General features: G+C 40.8%; 1 protein-coding gene and 1 long non-coding RNA gene across 6 annotated transcripts; one reads left to right on the forward strand and one right to left on the reverse strand.

Moving 5' to 3' along the window:
- Positions 1 to 233: 233 nt before the first annotated feature.
- On the reverse strand, positions 234 to 14881 carry LOC110490149 (RRP15-like protein). 5 transcript variants are annotated; one of them, XM_090200175.1, is made up of 6 exons: positions 14439 to 14881; positions 13521 to 13825; positions 13158 to 13255; positions 9912 to 10101; positions 2821 to 2997; positions 234 to 1408 (listed from the first exon to the last, which is right to left on the reverse strand). In XM_090200175.1, the coding sequence occupies exons 1-5, from the start codon at positions 14485 to 14487 to the stop codon at positions 2839 to 2841; spliced, it is 801 nt and encodes a 266-aa protein (XP_090056301.1). In that variant the 5' UTR covers positions 14488 to 14881; the 3' UTR covers positions 234 to 1408; positions 2821 to 2838. The 5 variants fall into 5 exon arrangements, with proteins under 5 accessions (XP_090056301.1, XP_090056294.1, XP_090056291.1 ...); XM_090200168.1 differs by having other exon boundaries at positions 234 to 1411; XM_090200165.1 differs by lacking the exon at positions 234 to 1408 and adding an exon at positions 1644 to 2047.
- A 45-nt stretch (positions 14882 to 14926) lies between these two features.
- Positions 14927 to 17020, forward strand: LOC149985106 (uncharacterized). The gene is made up of 4 exons (XR_016486697.1): positions 14927 to 15061; positions 16052 to 16216; positions 16365 to 16624; positions 16845 to 17020. It is a non-coding gene; the product is annotated as an uncharacterized LOC149985106 (long non-coding RNA).
- Positions 17021 to 19558: the final 2538 nt, after the last annotated feature.

The following is a 19558-nucleotide window of genomic DNA, read 5'->3' on the forward strand; positions in this document are numbered from 1 at the left end:
CTAAAGAAACATATTGCAGATGAAATCTCCGAAATTACAAGAACATGCAATTTAGCTTTCTGAGAAATGATATGAACTGGATAAAGAAATGATATAGGCCGATTTGATTTGTGGGCTCTGGGTAAGCCTGTTCCTTTCTCAATCCTCCTTAATAACACGACAGAAGTTGGCAAGAATACTGCTTCACATAGGTTTAAATAACTTAAATAAAAACGACATCACTACTGAAGGTGTTCTTTTTTAAACCCTTTATGCAGCTCTTAAATGGGGGATGTTTAGAATGGTTCTCCCCTGGGTCTTTGTTAGGGAGTGGTACACTACAGCTCTCTCTTCATCCCTGCACCTGTCTTAGGGGGACTGTACCGTGTCAGCCATGAGAGTCCATGGACATTCCCGCATCCACTCGATTTATCTATGTTCTTGTATTCTCACTCCCACAGTCATAATGCACCAGGTTGATTTACATTTACGCACCCTAGAAAATCCCACTGTTTTCATCCTTTGCCAAGGCTTTTTTCCTGTCTCTGCTCAAACCTCCCCCTCTCACCCTGCCCCCACATCTCCAACACCACTCCACCCAAACCAAAGCCTGCAATTCATCAGCTGTGACAGCCTCTCAGAAACTCTCTCAGAGCCCAGCCTTACTGGTGTAAACCAGATGTCACTAAATCAGTACCCACACAGACATCTTAGGCCAACAAGAGGTGTGAGTGTGTGTGTAAGGTGCATGGGAAGTAGAGGTAGATATCTCACACAGGGAGGGCAGTTCCTGCATGTCCTCTCCAACACCTGTTCACTGTGTTGAACACACCATGACCTCAGTCAGTGTATACGGTACAGTAACACAGACAGAACACCATTATTACTTGAAGCCCTCTAAACATGTGTAGTGAGTGACCCTGTCATGTTTAATCCCCTTCTGCACCTGCAGATAACCCTATATCATTCCTTTACACACAGTGAACCTGTATTATTAACTCCTTCTCTACAATCCCTGTACAACGGCCCAGGAAAACCATTGGGTCGTGTTCATTTAGGCATACCGACAAAAGGACGGACAACAAAAACAAGTGTCTTATTGGGCAAATGCAGGTAGTGCCTTGCTGATTACCTACATCTCCTTCCATTCTGTGCCTAATGAACATGGCCCAAGTTAGAGCAACAAAGGGACAGCTGGACCTAATAAAGAGGGACAGAGGGAAATACCATATAGACTGAAGAGGATGAGATGACATAGCAGGCTGGTTCTCTAGCAGTGTGTCAACAGAGCCAGGAGAGCCCTGGCATTCCATAGCGGCAGGTCGCAGTGTTGCCATGACAAATGAGCGTTCTACGCAGTGGAGACAGGTCGGCTGAGTCGTGGCGGCATTCTCCTTGCGGCGATAAGGGCGCTCTGCAAATATTTCCACTACTTGTATGTGTGTGGCAAGGGTCAGACAGGAAGAGAGGGAGTAAAAAAAAAGAAGAGAAATGGAGAGAGAGAAAAGAGGAGTCAGCAAAACTGCCACTGGGCATTCTCCACATCAACTTGGCACTCAGGGTCACTCCGAGGCGAGGGCCGTCACCTTGGCAACCGTCCAGTAGACACACACAGGCAAGCAGTGTGTAAAACGGGGTGAGCGTCACAAAACGAGAAGTTTATGTAGTGGGACAGCATCTTTATGTCACCAGCTGTTCCGTGCTCTCTGGCACACACACATTTCCTCTCTGAGGGGTCATAAGTAGCGCATCTCATATTCTCTGACAGACAGGGAGCATGTCTACCATGTATTTTGTTTGTCATATGATAACTACAACCACAGAACATACAAATATATATACAGTATATATAATTGATGAAATAAACTAGATACTGTACAAAACACTAACTACAACTTCCTAATATTGGGTTGCACCAATCCCCTTTTGACCTCAGAACAGCCTCCACAAGGTGCCGAAAGCGTTCCACAGGGATACTGGCCCATGTTGATTCCAATGCTTCCCACAGTTGTGTCAAGTTGGCTGGATGTCCTTTGGATGGTGGACCATTCTTGATACACATGGGAAACTGTTGAGCGGGAAAAACCCAGCAGTGTTTCAGTTCTTAAATCTTTTGTGTCTTGCCCATTCACCCCTTGAATGGCACACAAACAGTCCATGTCTCAATTGTCTCAAGGCTTAAAAATCCTTCTTTAACCTGTCTCCCCCCTTCATTTACACTGATTGAAGTGGAATTAACAAGTGACATCAATAAGGGATCATAGCATTCACCTGGATTCACCTGGTCAGTCTGTCATGGAAATAGCAGGTGTGCATGTTTTATACACAGTGTATAAACAAATTGATAGTCTTTAGATAAACTAGTGCTATAACTAGTAATATAACTAAATTAGTATTCAGTGAAAGGCTACATTAGAACTAATCACAAACGAATCCCAAAAATGAAAAAGGAAATGTTTATCAACTGGCTTTTTATTGAGGGACATGCAACTGTTATGAAAAAAAAAGGTCTATATACAACAGAGTTCAGACAGAAAAATGTTCAGTGGGACATTTACAAGCCAGAGAGCACCAGCATTAAACAAACTAGGGATCCTGCCGTAAATAATTGTGCGCCAGAACAGGACCTTGACCCCAGTCTTTCTTCAGCTCCTGGTTCCATATAGAAAATTCAAAAGAGGAGTCTTTGGGCCTGGTAGGGCTACCTCTGTGGGAAGAGGAGAGGGAGGCTGGGTTGAGCTGATCTCAGCGAAGCAGGACCCTTCAGCTCCATTCCTCACAGTGGACTCAAAGGCACGGTCTTGTGTACTCCTGGGTGTGCTCAGTCATACACATACTTACACAGATGGGCCAGTCTGCTCAGTCCGACTCGCTGTTGTAGTCCTCTGCACCCCCTGGTGCCTCCTCCTCGCCCCCCTCCTCGTCGCTCTCCTTGTCCCAATCCTTCATGGAGGCTCCCATCATGAAGTCGTCTCTCAGCACGCTCCAAGCTGGCTTCTCTTCTGCCTCCCTGCCAGTCTATACACAAACAAAATATATTCACTTTTTTTTAATATATATTTTTTTTACAAAGATGGTACTTATGATCCATAAATGATCTGTTTCTTATATCAAATATATTTCCGCTTCAGGTGTATGGTCAAACAGAGGAATAGACCACCACTATAACTCCCAACTCATCAGTCTGGTCTAAGGCACTGCATCTCAGTGCTTAAGGCGTCACTACGGACACCCTGAATCCAGGCTGTATCACAAACGGCCGTGATTGGGAATCCAATAGGGTGGTGGCACACAATTGGCCCAGCGTCATCCAGGTTTGGCTAGTATAGGCCTTCATTGTAAATAATACTTTGTTCTTAACTGACTTACCTAGTTAAATGAAGGTTAAATAAAAAATAAATACAAAATTATAACAATAGTCTCCAAGAAAGTTTCACAACATCCCAAAGCCAACGGTGCCACCAAGTGGACATCAGGGGAAACTACAATTAAGACAACAGGACACTCCAGAGAGTATTTATTCAATTATATGCAATTAAATAAGCTGTTTTGATGGCAATTATTACAGACCTGCCTTATACATTACGCAGTTTATTACGGTTAAAATCCCAAGTTTGTCAAAAGAAAAAAATCCTGTTTGTGCGTGGGAAAATTTTTCCAGACATAATAGATGGTAGTTTGGGGATTGACATCAATCTAAGCCTTTCAATCCCCAGTGCCAGCCCAGCAATAACACTGACACTCTAACCCTGAAGCTCAGAGGCCCTGTTAGTATATGAACATGTATGTCAACAGACTGTCCCTATGGTGCTGCTGTTATTATGAGAGCAGCAATTGTGTCTATATACATATACTATATACAGATGCTGTGAGATGGATTTGGCCTATGTTCCCCTTTACGGCCATGTTCCCATTCAACACAGTGGATCTCTGCACCATAACTACCACCATATCAAACTACTTCAGTCAAGTACCCTCTTGCTTGAGAATCAGTCTATCAGATGCTATATCCAAGCTAAAATAGTTAATTTAATTTATTCTTTATTTTACCAGGTGAATTGGGTTGCAAAGAGGGCTGACCCCATTTAGTCAACTGGTCGATTGTTTGGTCGACCGATATTTCTTCAGTTGAGAAGTAGCAAAAAAACAAAAATCATGGTGTACAAGACACCTGTGGACTGATCCATTGCGGAGGCTGTGGGGATGGCACAGTCCATGCTGCAACATTAATAAAAAATTATATTATCTTATAACAAATGCGCTTTCTCCCACGTTGGATAGTGAAACCACGACTAAAGGAAATCAATAAGAAGAGACTTGCTTGGGCCAAGAAACATGAGCAATGGACATTAGACTGGTGGAAATCTGTCCGATGGTCTGATGAGTCCAAATCTGAGATGTTTGGTTCGAACGGCGGTGTCTTTGTGAGAAGCAGAGTAGAACGGATGATCTCTGCATGTGTGGTTCCCACCATTAAGCATAGAGGTGGTGGTGTGATGGTGCTTTGCTGGTGACACCGTCAGTGATTTATTTAGAATTCAAGGCAAACTTAACCAGCATGGCTACCACAGCATTCTGCAGCAATATGCCACCCGAACTGGTTTGCGCTTAGTGGGAATACAATTTATTTTTTAACAGGACAATGACCCAACACACCTCCAGGCTGTGTAAGGGCTATTTGACCAAGAAGGAGAGTGATGGAGTGCTGCATCAGATGACCTGGCCTCCACAATCACCCGACCCAATTGAAATGGTTTGGGATGAGTTGGACCGCAGAGTGAAGGAAAAGCAGCTAACAAGTGCTCAGCATATGTGGGAAAAGCATTTCAGGTGACGCTGGTTGAGAGAATGTGTGCAAAGCTGCCATCAAGGCAAAAGGTGGCTACTTTGAAGAATCTAAAATATATTTTGATTTGTTGGTTACTAAATGATTCCATATTTGTTATTTCATAGTTTGTCTTCACTATTATTCTACAATGTAGAAAACAGTAAAAATAAAGGAAAACCCTTGAATGAGAAGGTGTGTCCAAACTTTTGACTGTATGTAAATAAGGTTTTTCAGTTTTTTCTTTTAGATAAATTAGCGAAAATGTCAAAAAAAAACTTTTCACTTTGTCATTATGGGGAATTGTGTGGAGATTGCTGAGAAAAACCATTGTATTTAATCCATTTTAGAATAAGGCTGTAACGTAACAAAATGTAGATAAAGTCAAGGGGTCTTCACGAAGGCACTGTAGGCCTATATTTCAATAAATACAGGCCATTCGGCAAGTATTCAGAACTCATTTTCCAGGTTACAGCTTGATTCGAAAATCGATCATTGTTTTTTTCACCCCAATATATACACAGTACCCCATAATGACAAGGTAAACAGGTTTTTAGAAATGTTTGCTAGTAAAAAAATATTACCTATTTTTTTAAAGTATTCAGATTCTTTATTCAGTCCTTTGTTGAAGCAGCCTCAAGTCCTCTTGGGTATGATGCTACAAGCTTGGCACACCTGTATTTGGGGAGTTTTTCCCATTCTTCTTGGCAGATCCTCTCAAGCTCTGTCAGATTGGATGGGGAGCATAGCTACACAGCTATTTTCAGGTCTTTCCGGAGATGTTCCATCGGGTTCAAGGTGGGCTCTGGCTGGGCCACTCAAGGACATTCAGAGACTTGTCCCGAAGCCAATCCTGCATTGTCTTGGCTGTGTGCTTAGGGTCGCTGTCCTGTTGGAAGGTGAACCTTCGCCCCAGTCCAAGGTCCTGAGCGCTCTGGAGCAGGTTTTCATCAAGGCTCTCTCTGTACTTTGATCCATTCATCTTTCCCTTGATCCTGACTAGTCTCCCAGTCCCTGCCGCTGAAAAACATCCCCACAGCATGATGCTGCCACCACCAGCATCACCGTAGGCATGTTGCCAGGTTTCCTCCAGACGTGATGCTTCGCATTCAGGCCAAAGAGAATCTTGTTTCTCATGGTCTGAGAGTACTTTAGGTGCCTTTTGACAAACTCCAAGCGGGCTGTCATGTGCCTTTTACTGAGGAGTGGCTTCCACCTGGCCACTCTACCATAAAGGCCTGATCGGGGGAACAGCACTCCACCAATGGTTGTCCGACAGTCATCCTTTTGGAAGGTTCTCCCATCGGGTGACCATCGGGTTCCCTGACCAATCCCCCCGATTACTCAGTTTGGCTGGGCGGCCAGCTCTAGGAAGTCTTGGTGGTTCCAAACTTCTTCCTATTAAGAATGATGGAGGCCACTGTGTTGCTGAGGACCTTCAAAGCTGCAGACATTCTTTGGTATCCTTCCCTAGATCTATGCCTCGACACAATCTTGTCTCGGAGCTCTACAGACAATTCCTTTGACCACATTGCTTGGTTTCTGCACTGTCAACCTTATATAGACAGGTGTGTGCCTTTCCAAATCATGTCTGATCAACAGAATTTAAAACAGGTGGACCTAAATCAAGTCGTAGAAACATCAAGGATGATCAACGGAAACAGAGTGTACCGGAGTTCAGTTTTGAGTCTCATAGCAAAAGGTCTGAATACTTAAGTAAATAAGGTCGTTTTTTTATTTTGTAGAAACTTGCAAAAAAATTCTAAAAACATGTTTTCGCCTTGTCATTATGGGGTAGTGTGTGTAGATTGATGAGGGAAAAAGTTAATTCAATCAATTTTAGAATAAGGCTGTAAAATAATATAGGAAAGGGGAAGGGGCGTGAATACTTTCCGAATGCACTGTATATAGGCTACTGTATTAATCAATCATCTGTTCGTTCATGTCATCACACAGCATGCGAGTCATTCACGATTTGAAATGCAATCATGCATTTTTAGTTTTAAAATAAAATAATAAAGCGACCCTTGAATAATTAACATAAACAATAAATAGGCCTAAAGCGTTCAACTTCGGAAATTGTACTCACAAATGAATGCGACTTTAGTCTTTGCTGTAATGGGTTAAAAAAATAATACAACCTTACAACAGACTCTGGTACGCTTATAATTGATTTAGTGTTGTTTACATTGTTCCAAATGGTCAGAAATGATATTGTAATCTAACAGCACCCATTTGGCACACGTAAAATGCACGTAGCACTTCCTCTTTTTCTTGATCTCTGGTATTTTCCACAACTGGTTTTATTTCGCACATCTGACTTCACTTCTACCTCCAGAGCAATCAGTAAACATTCCCCCCGTTTCGAGTTTGTCTCATCCTCTGCATCCATTTTGCTGTCACGTGTTACGGTGTTCAGAGTTTGTTATAAGCAATTTATTGATGTTCCTATGATATGCTATAGGTCAGACCCTATTGGTCACGTGCATGCGATGCAAACATGTATCACATAAAGAATGCAAGGTCTTGAGGGAATGTTTTTTCTTAACACATTAGGGATGTCGGTAACATAACTTCAGTCAGAAATGGCTGTAATTATGTTGCAGCTTCAGAAACACGGACAGCGCAATACCCACTGTTGATGTTCTGTGCTGGTCGCTGCAGCAGGGAAGAGAGAGACAACGTGTGCTTGTCACACAGTCACAGTCTTTAATACAAATTATAACACAGTCCAGCAAGTCTGAGCCAGGCCCGGCAATCAAATCAATTGCCGGCGGACTCCCTCTAATCATTTGTGTGTCTTAATTATTTCATCAAACATGTTCGCTTAAAGCATCAGACAAGCTCAGTGCATATAATTGATTATATTAAAACACATAGGATGCGTCTATACTGTATATGGAAAAAAACAATATTTAAAATTTGGACTGAAAGAACAGACTCCTCTTGGTCGGCCAAGATTTATTTTAGTCGGGGACTGCCCTAGTTGCAATACAATTAATGGAAACAGAAAGGACACATTGACTCTTTAAAGCTTATCTCGTATGGACCCCTGACCAATAGACGATTAAGAGCAAAAAAAAAAACGCGAAGACAGGTGTTTAAAGCAAAAAAATTATCCCATGACTGAAACATAAATCGATCTCAGCTCGATTGTCTGCGGGGCCAAGTTAATTTCCCCTTTCATGTAAAAACAAGTCATGACCATCATGCTTTTAGGGAAAGAGGATAATTTTCTATATGTACTAAACTGCGAGTTTGACCAATTCCAGTCACCTTGTTTAGGGGGTCCAGTGTCCTCCCCATGATAATTGACAAGCTCAGTTCTGGTGACTTTTTAAAAGGACATTCTACCCAAAACGAATGAAAATAAAATGATGCTGACCACATCCAAAATATAATTTCCACCTCAATAAATAAGCCCAATAACATACTAGTAAAAAATATTTTTATATTGGACCATGCATTGTCTACATCAGGACTCTTACCCTATTAGGTCCAGACTGCTGTTTTTCTATTCTACCTGATAATTAATTGCACACACCTGGTGTCCCAGATCTAAAATCAGTCCTCGACTTGAGGGGAACAATGAAAAAAAGCTGTGGAACTGGCTTCGAGGTCCCAAGTTGAGCATGAAAGGTCTATATTATCAGCAATAAGCATTATCACCTGTAGCCCAACTGATGAGACATAGTGGATATAAATACATAGGCTGAAGCATGGGGGTTGTTTTTCTGCATTTGCCCCATTGGACACATCCTGATTGTTATTATTAATAATAATTAACTTAAAAAATTATAATTTGGGCTTTCAAACGTGCTTTTCCCATAATTGCTGTGCATTGACTGTTTCAGCAATTGGCATTTTGAAACTATTTAACCATCAACGTAATAAAAAATAAAAAAACGGATGGTTTATGTAATTTTATGAGGCATGTCTTAACTTGTTTCAAAGAAGCCTTACCAAAAGCAGACCCACTTCTTCATACGCCACTGAAAACAGCATTTCTCTCATGTTCTATTGGTTTTCAAATCAACTTTCTTTCATTATTAATTAGCCAAAGGAACAATCCTAGTCATATTAGCAACCCATGCAAGTTGTTGCATGCTTTCTACATTTGTAACGGATATTTTAATCTCCGTCACATGAAACCGCTGTCATGTGCATTGAGAACTGTGTATTCCTGCTAATTGCATGTTGGTAGTGGTGTAAAGTATTTAAGGAAAAATACTTTAAAGTACTACTTAAATCGTTTTTATTTGTGGTGGTGGGGGGTATCTGTACTTTACAATGTATATTTGACAACTTTAACTTTAACATTCCTAAAGAAAATAATTTACTTTTTACTGGTCCAATTCACAAATGTATCAAGAGAACATGCCTGGTCATCCCTACTGCCTCTGATCGGGCAGATTCACTAAACACAAATGCTTAGTTTGTAAATTATGTGTAGGTTGGAGTGTGCCCCTGGCTATCAGTAAAAAAATGTAAACAAGAAAATCTTGCCATCTGGTTTGTTTAATAAGGAATTTTAAAAAATTCATAGTTTTACTTAAGTATAGTTTAGCAATTACATTTACTTTTGATACTGAAGTAGATTTAAAACAAAATACTTTTAGACTTTTACTCAAGTCATTTTTTATGAAGGCGTCTTTACTTTTCTTTACTTTACTTTTGGGTTGGAACATTCGGAACATTTGCGCAAAGCCTACTGCCGTGTGCGCATTGCTTATAATGTAAAAAATCATAGTTTATCGAAATCTTCTGTTGCTTTAAAAAAAAAAAAAAAAAAATTGTGTAGTGGTTGTATGAATTTGGGATCTATCGTCCCACAACTGTCCCAGAGTCTGTTTCAAATATTTATTTCTCACACAGAACGACAAGCTAACCAATAGATTAGGTTAACTTTATTACTATAGGGTATAGAAAATTGACATAGGCTAGTGATTTTAATGTTGGTTTACTTGTCTTGTTGGCTGAGAAAAAATAAATGTGGACAGTTCTTGGGGGGGCGACGACGACACATGACGACTTTAACCCCTGCCCGAAGACCAACTTCGGGAAAACAACATATCAATAGTGGGAGAGAGAGGGGGATGAAACTCACCGTCTGTCTCTCTGTCTTGATGACGACCTCGCTGCCCCCCTCTGTGCCCCGCAGCACGTTGATGAAGTCTTTCTTGGAGACAGAGGAGAGGAGCTTGGCCTTCTTCCTCTCCGAGCCGCCCGCCTCCTTCACCTTCTCATCCACTGTTTTCTGGTGCTTCCTCACAGCGTTGAACAGCTGTACTACTCCCCTGTGAAGAGAGGTACACACAAGACACTGTTTTTCTGGTAGAATTTCAAGCCAATTCACTTTAAGATTAATTGTAATATTTTGTGATGCTTATATTTAGCATAAATCATAATGCACAAGATTTTTTCCTGATTTAATAATTTTGTTATCCCCATCTTCATCTGGTAGGCACTATCATCATTAAGAGATATGCAGTGCCTTCAGAAAGTATTCATACCCCTTGAATTCCATTTTGTGTTACAGCCTGAATTCAAAATGGTTTAAAGTGCCCCCCCCCCCTCACCCATCTACACACACAACCCCATAATAACAAAGTTAATTTTTTGTTGTTGAAATATTCGCTCATTTATTGCAAATGAAATACAAAAATAACTTATTTACATAAGTATTCACACCACTAAATCAATACATGTTATTATCACCATTGATCACAGCTGTGAGCCTGTCTGTGTAAGTCTCTAAGAGCTTTGCACACATGAATTGTACAATATGTGCCCATTATACTTTTCTAAATTTTTCAAGCTCTGTCAAGGTGGTTGTTTATCATTGCTAGACAACCATTTCAGGTCTTGCCATAGATTTAAGCAGATTTAAAACAAAACTAACTCGGCCACTCAGGAACATTCACCGTCTTCTTGGTAAGCAACTTCAGTGTATATTTGGCCTTGTGTTTTAGGTTATTGTCCTGCTGAAAGGTGAATTTGTCTCCCAGTGTCTGACGGAAAGGATTTTGCCTGTACTCATCTCCATTCTTGTTTATTTTTTAATCCTGAAAAACTCCCCAGTCCTTAACGATTACAAGCATACCCATAACATGATGCAGCCACCACTATGCTTGAAAATATGCTGCATGGTACTTAGTAATGTGTTGTATTGGATTTGTCCCAAACAAACACTTTGTATTCAGGACAAAAAGTGAATTGCTTCGCCACATTTTTTGCAGTATTACTTTAGTGTGTTGTTGCAAACAGGATGCATGTTTAGGAATATTTGTATTCTGTACAGGCTTCCTTCTTTTCACTCTGTCAATTAGGTTAGTATTGTGGGGGTAGCCACAACATTGTTGATCCATCCTCAGTTTTCTCCAATCAAAGCCATTAAACTCTAACTGTTTTAAAGTCACCATTGGCCTCTTGGTGAAATCCCTGAGCGGTTTCCTTCCTCTCTGGCAACTGAGTTAGGAAGGACACCTGTATCTTTGTAGCGACTTGGTGTATTGATACACCATCCAATAGGGATATTAAAAGTAATCTTCTGCCAACAGGTGCCCTTCTTTGCGAGGCAATGGAAAACCTCCCTGGTCTCAGAGGTTGAATCTGTGTTTGAAATTCACTGGTCAACTGAGGGAGGTCATAGATAACTGTATGTGTGTGGTACAGAGATAAGGTAGTCATTCAAAAATTATGTTAAACACTATTATTGCACAGAGTGAGTCCTTGCAACTTATCTCGTTACGCACATTTTCCCTCCTAAACTTATTTTGGCTTGCCATAACAATGGGGTTGAATACAGTGCATTCGGAAAGTATTCAAACCCCTAGACTTTTTCCACGTTATGTTACAGCCTTATTTGAAAATAGATTCAATAAATACAAATTCCTCAATCTACACACAATACCCCATAACGACAAAGCAAAAACAGAAACCTTATTTAGATAAGTATTCAGACCTTTTGCTGAGACTCGAAATTGAGATGTTTCTACAAATTGATTGGAGTCCACCTGTGGGAAATTCAATTGATTGGACATGATTTGGAAAGGCATACACCTGTCTATATAAGGTCCCACAGTTGACGGTGCATGTAAGAGCAAAAACCAAGCAATGAGGTCAAAGGAATTGTCTGTAGAGCTCTGAGACAAGATTATGTTGAGGCACAGATCTGGGGAAGGGTACCAAAACATTTCTGCAACATTTAAGATCCCTAAAAACACAGTGGCCTCCATCAATCCTAAATGGAATAAGTTTGGAACCACCAAGACTCTTCCTAGAGCTGGCTGCCCGGCCAAACAGCCTGCTTAGAGTTTGCCAACAGGCGCCTAAAGGATGAGAAACAAGATTGAACTATTTGGCCTGAATGCCAAGCATCACGTCTGAAGGAAACCTCGCACCATCCCTACGGTGAAGCATTGGGCGGCAGCTAGCTTAGTGGTTAGTGTTGGGCCAGTAACCGAAAGGTTGCTAGATCGAATCCTTGAGCTGACAAAAAAAATGTTCTGCCCCTGAACAAGGGAGTTAACCCACTTTTCCTAGGCCGTCATTGTAAATAAGAATTTGTTCTTAACTGACTTGCCTAGTTAAATAAAGGTTAAATAGCGTCAGGGACTGGGAGACCACTCAGGATCTCAGACTGAGGCGAAGGTTCATCTTCCAACAAGACAAAGACCCTAAGCACACAGCCAAGACAACGCAGGAGTGGCTTCGGGACAAATCTCTGAATGTCCTTGAGTGGCCCAGCCAGAGCCCGACTTGAACCAGATCGAACATCTCTGGAGAGACTTCAAAATAGCTGTGCAGTGACGCTACCCAGCCAACCTGACAGAGTTTGAGAGGATCTGCAGTAAAGAATGCGAGAAACTCCCCAAATACAGGTGTGCCAAGCTTGTAGCGTTCTACCAAACACTCAAGGCTGTAATCACTGTCAAAGGTGCCTCAACAAAGTACTGAGTAAAGGGTCTGAATACTTATGTAAATAAGGCATTTCTGCATTTTTTTTTTAATATACATTTGCAAAAAATTCTAAACCTTGTTTTTGCATTGTCATTATGGGGTATTGTGTGTAGATTGGGGGGGGGGGAGAACTATTTTTAATACATTTTAGAATACGGCTGTAACGTAACAAAATGTGGAAAAAGTAAAGGTGTCTGAATACTTTCCGAATGCACTGTACTTATTGATTCAAGACATTTCAGCATTTCATTTTTTAAATTAATTTGTAGAGACCAAAAATCTCAATGTAATCAATTTGAAATTCAGGCTTTAAATTTGGAAAAAGTAAAGGAATGTGAATACTTTCTGAAGGCACTGTAGGTTTGTAAGCAGCACACAAGTGTGTATGTACCTGGTAGCAACTCTCTGCAGGTTCCTCTCATTCTCTCGGTCTTTTACTAAGTCTGGTTTCTCTCGACACATCATCTCCCATGCTCGCTTTTTATCCGTCTGTCAGCCAGGAAAAAAGTAATTATGCACACACATACAGGCAAGCTGTACTGAATAAATGTCTAGGGTGCAAGTCAACTCCAGCTGAATTGATCTTAGGCCATTTCTGTTATCAGGCAATCATCTATCTGATTTCAATAACCAGCATCAGTTTAAGACCGGTTTTCATTAAAGCAAGAAATTGACATACAGGTAGGTACATCCAAAAACAATCAAGTAGGACTATGCACACAAACATTTACAGACATGAAAAAACACACAGTACCTGTTTCTTCCTCTCCAGATTCTCCTTCTTCTCCTTCTCCTTCATTTTGTCCAGCTGTTTGTTCTTCAGCAGGATGCTGGGTTTGCTCTCCGGTGTCTTCTTCTGCAGAATCTTGGCCATGGCCTCCGCCCATCCAGCATTGGGGTTGGTGTCTACATCATCTACTTCCCTGTTGCCTTCACCATCTTCTTTCTCCCCTTCACCCTCCCCATCCTCCTCTTCACTTCCTTCAACCTCTGATCCCTCTCCATCGCTCCCTCTGTCAGAATCATCACTCTCAGCGCTGTGGTCCTCCTGGGGCTCTTCTGATGTGTGAAAACAAGGCATTTATCATATTGTCTTATACAAATAATAGCTAGGCCTAATCGGTTGCAAATTCAAAACAATTTAGCTCTGCCACTTCATATCTAGCTTAACCTAATAGACATTTAACACCCTCTAATATTATCATTATTCATGCTTCTCTGTAAAACACTAGCTACAATCTATTGATTCATGAACTATTAACTATATTAACTATTGATTCGATCAAATGTGTGGCTTACAGACAGCTTTCTAGCCAATTATCTAAGTTAGCTCCATATGTTAGCCAAGTTACATCGCATAGTCTAGCTAACGTTAATGCCATTTGACGTTTCAAATGCAGAGTGAAGACGAATGAAAGCAAGTACTGTAGCTAGCTAGTTAGTTGATCTGTACTTAACTTCATAGGGTTTAATGTAAATGTAACTTTTTAGATACCTAACGCTAGCCAACTATGCCTAACGTGCAGCCATATATTATCTGATCATGCTAGTGCCAATGCTATAGCTAGCCTAGCTACCAGCTTGGGTCTGGGAGAGACAAACGATACAAGGTTAATCATCTCGCTAGCTGGCTACTTCTTTTGAACAATTCTAAGAAAAATACTTCGTGTACCTAACATCCCTGCTGAGTTCTCCACATGTGCCTTTTCCACAGATGCCATTATTGTGCAGCACTGAAACTACTCCGTGAATAAAGTTCCGTTCCGTGTAAAAAGTTCCCACTTGACTTGACCTTAGTCCAAAGGCCGGCAGATGGCGATATTGAGCCGTTTCCTCTTACCGCCCAAAGGGAACACATGCAGCCAGCTATACACTTGTATCCTTAGTGGACCGGTTCATACATAAAACATTCTCCAATCCGACTACAAAGGCGTCGATTTTCCTCCTTACCTAAATTTTATGGATAAAAAGCTGTGAAAGCTGGTAAAATATACATACTTTCTTTATGAAACACCATTTCCACCACCTTGCTAGTGGCTAATGCCTAGGAATGCTAGATCCGGATGTTGCGAATCACGTTCACCCATTCAGGTTGCAGCAGTCTGTTGTTTACCCCTGGCTGAACGAGGGGTGCAACATCAGGAAGTAGCATTAGCCACTCTAGCATGGTGGTGGAAAATGGTGTTTCATAAAGAAAGTATGCAGCCTGAATGGAGAATGTTTTATGTACGAACCAGTCCACAAGGGATATTAGTGTATAGCATACTTCAATATCGCCATCTGCCGACCTTTAGGGTAACTTGACTGAAAATGATCATGGGTTGACTTGACTGACTCCGTGATATTTTTAGCTACACAAAAATAACTGCCTGCATGCCACCCTGAGGGTCTTTTACTGTTCCAAACACACACACACAATTTTGTCAAGTATATTGCACAATCCAGATGTGCACAGCTCTTTGGGATTTACTCAAAAAGACTTACAGCTTTAATCACTGATTACGGTGTTTATAACATGTTTTGACTCGGGATGCATATTTATCCAATCAATATGTATTATTGTTTTATCTTTTTATGAATTTCTATGTTAGAATAATTTTTCCACTTTAAAATGTTTCTGCTTGGAATATTTTGTGTAGATCATGAAAAAAATCTAAATTAAATCAATTTGAATCCACTTTGTAACACAATGAAATGTGAAAGTCCAAGGGGGTAATACCTATAGGCACTGTAGGTTAATAACGTAAACATATATTATGTTTTGTACTTTCTTAAACCGGTGGACTGTGAATATGTGAGAAAATGTATAGACGACTATAACCACAGACGTTGTTTGGTTCAGATTTGGTCCGGTCTGGACCGGCCCTGATTTGGCCCAAACATAGACTTGCCTAGGGTTGGTTCCGATTTGGTCCTGCCTGACAGAATTGGGTCTTGTTAAGGGCTAGAGCACATTAAAAAAATACCCAGAGTGCTTTGCAAGTGTTCATTTTTGTATTTACATGGTGGTCATTTAGCAGACGCTTTTATTGAGAGCAATTTACAGTCAGTAAATTGGATCCAGGTGCGTCTGTCGTCACTGTCACAGCTGCAACCTAACTATTTCACATTACTGAGTGAGTAGTTATTGTACATCGACTGTGAATTTAACTATGAACATTGAACTATGATTACTGCTCCATTGTTACTGATATTGTGTGCCACTGGTGTGCTGTTTATTGGCGTGAGTGTCGTTTACCATTTGTGTTCACATGCCCTTACCTGAGGTCCTCCTGTGTGTTTCAGTCTCTAAGCAATGATGCCACCGCTGCTGATTCCTTGCCTCTCAACCAGAGAAATACCTGGCTGACTACAGTGGAGCTGCAGGCCAATGACGTCACCAGGCGATGTTCCCACAGCTGAGCAGAGGATCCAATATGACAAACCATGCAGCAGATCACCAATGGTGCAGTAAGTAGTACAGCACTTTGGTTAAATACAAAGATGAAATGTTATATTCTACTCTCTACATTTTGATTGCCAATGGTACTTGTGTGTAAATCTAACATACTCTTTTCTGAAAGTTATTTTAAAACTGTTGTTGGTCCCTTTCCTACAGAAAATAATCCAAATGGTAACTCTGAATTGGACTACTGGTTTCTGTCAAAACACCCACACTGTGATGAAAGTGACCTTGTGAAAATCCTAGATATGGAACAGCTTGGATATCATCAGTCTTTGGGCAAGTCATGATGAGGTTAAATCTCTCGCTCCTTCCCTCTGTCTCTCCTGGCCTCTTCTCTGTCACTTCTCCTCTCCTCGTATGTCCTCTACAGCACGTGGATATTGCGGCCTTCTTGATCAAGTTCTAATGAAGTGGTCAGTATTCTCTGATGATTCTCAACTCAACACAAGCAAGAGAGCTCTCCTATGTTTTTTTTGCTCATAATGGTAGATGTGGATGTATTTATTCAGTATCGTTCTAGTTGCACAACTAAGTGTCTGATTTACAATGACATAGTCTGCTCACTACAATCCTCATCCCAATATATTTTGACATGCATCCCTTATCACCCAGTAACTCCTCTTCCTCCTTCAGGCCGATGATATCTGCATCCTGTTGATAGACACTACGCCCCAGACACAGAGACTGGAGGACACAACAGCCATTATTTAATATCTGCTCATAATTACTGAACCAAAATATAAACGCAACATGTTTAGTGTTGGTCCTATGTTTCATGAGCTCAATTAAAAGATCCCAGAAATGGTTTACATCCTTGTCAGTGAGCATTTCTGATAATCCATCCACTTGACAGGTGTGGCATATCAAGAAGCTGATTATAAAAGCAGTATCATTACACAGGTGCACCATGTGCTGGGGACAATAAAAGGCCACTCTAAAATGTGCAGTTAGTGCCACACAACACAATGCCATATATGTCCCAAATTTTGAGATAGCGTGCAATTGGCATGCTGACTGCAGGAATGTCCACCAGTTGTTGCCAGATAATTTACTCTTAATTTTTCTGCCATAAGGCATCTCCAATGACCTTTTAGAGAATTTGGCAGTACGTCCAACCGGCCTCACAACCGCAGAGCACGTGTAACCACGCCAGCCCATGACCTCCACATCTGGCTTATTCACCTGCGGGATCGTTTGAGACCAGCCACGCGAACAGGTGATGAAATTGAGAAGTATTTCTGTCTGTAATGTAGCCATTTTGTGGAGAAAGCTCATTCTGATTGGTTGGGCCTGGCTCCGCAGTGGGTGACCCATCCATGGCTACGCCCATTCATGTGAAATCCAAAGATTAGGGCCTAATGAATTTCCTTATATGAACTGTTACTCAGTAAAATCATAGAAATAATTGCATGTTGGGCTAATCATTTTGTTCAGTATAGTTATCAGTTATTACCAGGAGCACAACTTTGGAATTATTATTATGACATTTTTTCCCCCGAATAAACACTCCAAACAGCCTACCCGACCGCTCTGAGGGGTCTCCATGGTCCTAAAGCACAACGTTGCCTCGTTTTGTATCACAATCCAATGAGAAAACTGGGGGGGACAAAAATGCAACTTCCGACTGTGGGGGGACATGTCCCCCCCGTCCCCAGTGAAAGTTGCACCCCTGGTTATTAGCTGTGGAATTTTCCTTCTATACAGTATTATGATATGATTGCTTTGTAACTCTGCGACCAATCTCTAATCACATCCTGTAGTCATATAAAGTGGAGTTCCTCCTCCACCAATAGCTCAGGGTTGCAATGTTAAACGTTGAACTCCACCCTCTTATAAACTGAGGTGAACTGATAGACAGTGGACCAGCAGCAGTCGGTACGTAACCTGACACCACTGGAAGTCTTCATGGCATTTGTCTAGAACAAATGAAAACGTTATTGAACTATTTACAGATTACATATATAAAAGAATAAAGATAAATAGGAATATATTAGCATATACAATGGATTTATGTATTTAAACATTTTTACAAATCAATTAAAAATTTAAAACTGAAATGTCTTTAGTCAATAAGTATTCAAATCCTTTGTTATGGCAAGTCTAGAGTTCAGGAGTAAACATTTGCTTAACAAGTCACATAATACATTGGATGGACTCACTCTATGTGCAATAATAGTGATTAACATGATTTTTTTATGATTACCTCATCTCTGTACTCCACACATACAATTATCTGTAAGGTCCATCAGTCGAGCAGTGAATTTCCAACACAGATTTAATCACAAACACCTCATAAAGAAGGGCCCCTGTTGGTAGATAAATAAATAAAAATTAAAAGCAGACAATGAATATCCCTTTGAGCATGGTGAAATTAATTACACATTTGATGGTGTATCAATACACCCAGTCACTACAAAGATACAGGCGTCCTTCCTAACTCAGTTGACGGAGAGGAAGGTAGCCACTCAGGGATTTCACCATGAGGCCAACATTGACTTCATAACACTTAGATTGTTTAATAGCTGTGATAGGAGAAACTAAATATTACATTGTAACATCTCCACAATAGTAACCTAATTAACAGAGTAAAAAGAAGAAAGCCAGTACAATGTGTAAATATTCCAAAACATGCATCCGTTTGCAACAAGGCACTAAAGTAATACTGCAAAAAATGTGACAAAGCAATTCACTTTTTGTCCTGAATACAAAGTGTTTGTTTGGGGAAAATCCAGTATAACTCATTACTGAGTACCACTCTCCATATTTTCAAGCATGGTGGTGGCTGCATCAAGTTATGGGTATGCCTGTAATCGTTAAGGACTGGGGAGTTTTTGAGGATAAAACATTTATGGAATGCTGCAAAATCCTAGAGGAAAACCTGTTTCAGTCTGCTGTCCCACAGACACTGGGAGATTAATTCGCCTTTCAGCAGGACAGTAACCTAAAACACAAGACCAAATCTACAGTGGAGTTGCTTACCAAGAAGACAGTGAATCATAACTGCAAAGCTTTTTCAGAAACTTTTTTCATCATTCATTTTGTAACAAGTCCTATGAATTGTTGTGATTGCATTGTGTTGAATAGAAAATATACAACTGCTAGGTCTCCTGAGGTGCCCATGTCAAGCTAGCTTGTGCACATTTGATTTGGTCCTCATTAATTTACTTACATACAACTCCTTACATTTTTTAAGTGGTTGTGGTCACTGTGGTACAGATTTACCTTCCTCAAACTTGTCTCAGCCACGCAGATCCATGTCCCTGGCAACACTGGCAGAATGCCCAAAAGCTTCCCGCACTCATGCTTGTGATATATATATTTCTCATGTCATTGCTTACATGTATGCA

Source organism: Oncorhynchus mykiss, chromosome 2 (genome assembly GCF_057628025.1).
Source record: "Oncorhynchus mykiss isolate SJ-2025 chromosome 2, ASM5762802v1, whole genome shotgun sequence".
NCBI classification, from domain to species: domain Eukaryota; kingdom Metazoa; phylum Chordata; class Actinopteri; order Salmoniformes; family Salmonidae; genus Oncorhynchus; species Oncorhynchus mykiss.

Excerpts from the sequence above, each read along its gene's own strand:
- LOC110490149 (XM_090200175.1), bottom strand. The coding sequence starts at position 14,487 with ATGGCATCTGTGGAAAAGGCACATGTGGAGAACTCAGCAGGGATGTTA. Across the intron at positions 10,102-13,157 it reads CTGCAGAGAGTTGCTACCAG|GGGAGTAGTACAGCTGTTCA; the intron begins GTACATACACAC and ends CTCTCTTCACAG. Across the intron at positions 2,998-9,911 it reads TCAAGACAGAGAGACAGACG|ACTGGCAGGGAGGCAGAAGA; the intron begins GTGAGTTTCATC and ends GTTTGTGTATAG.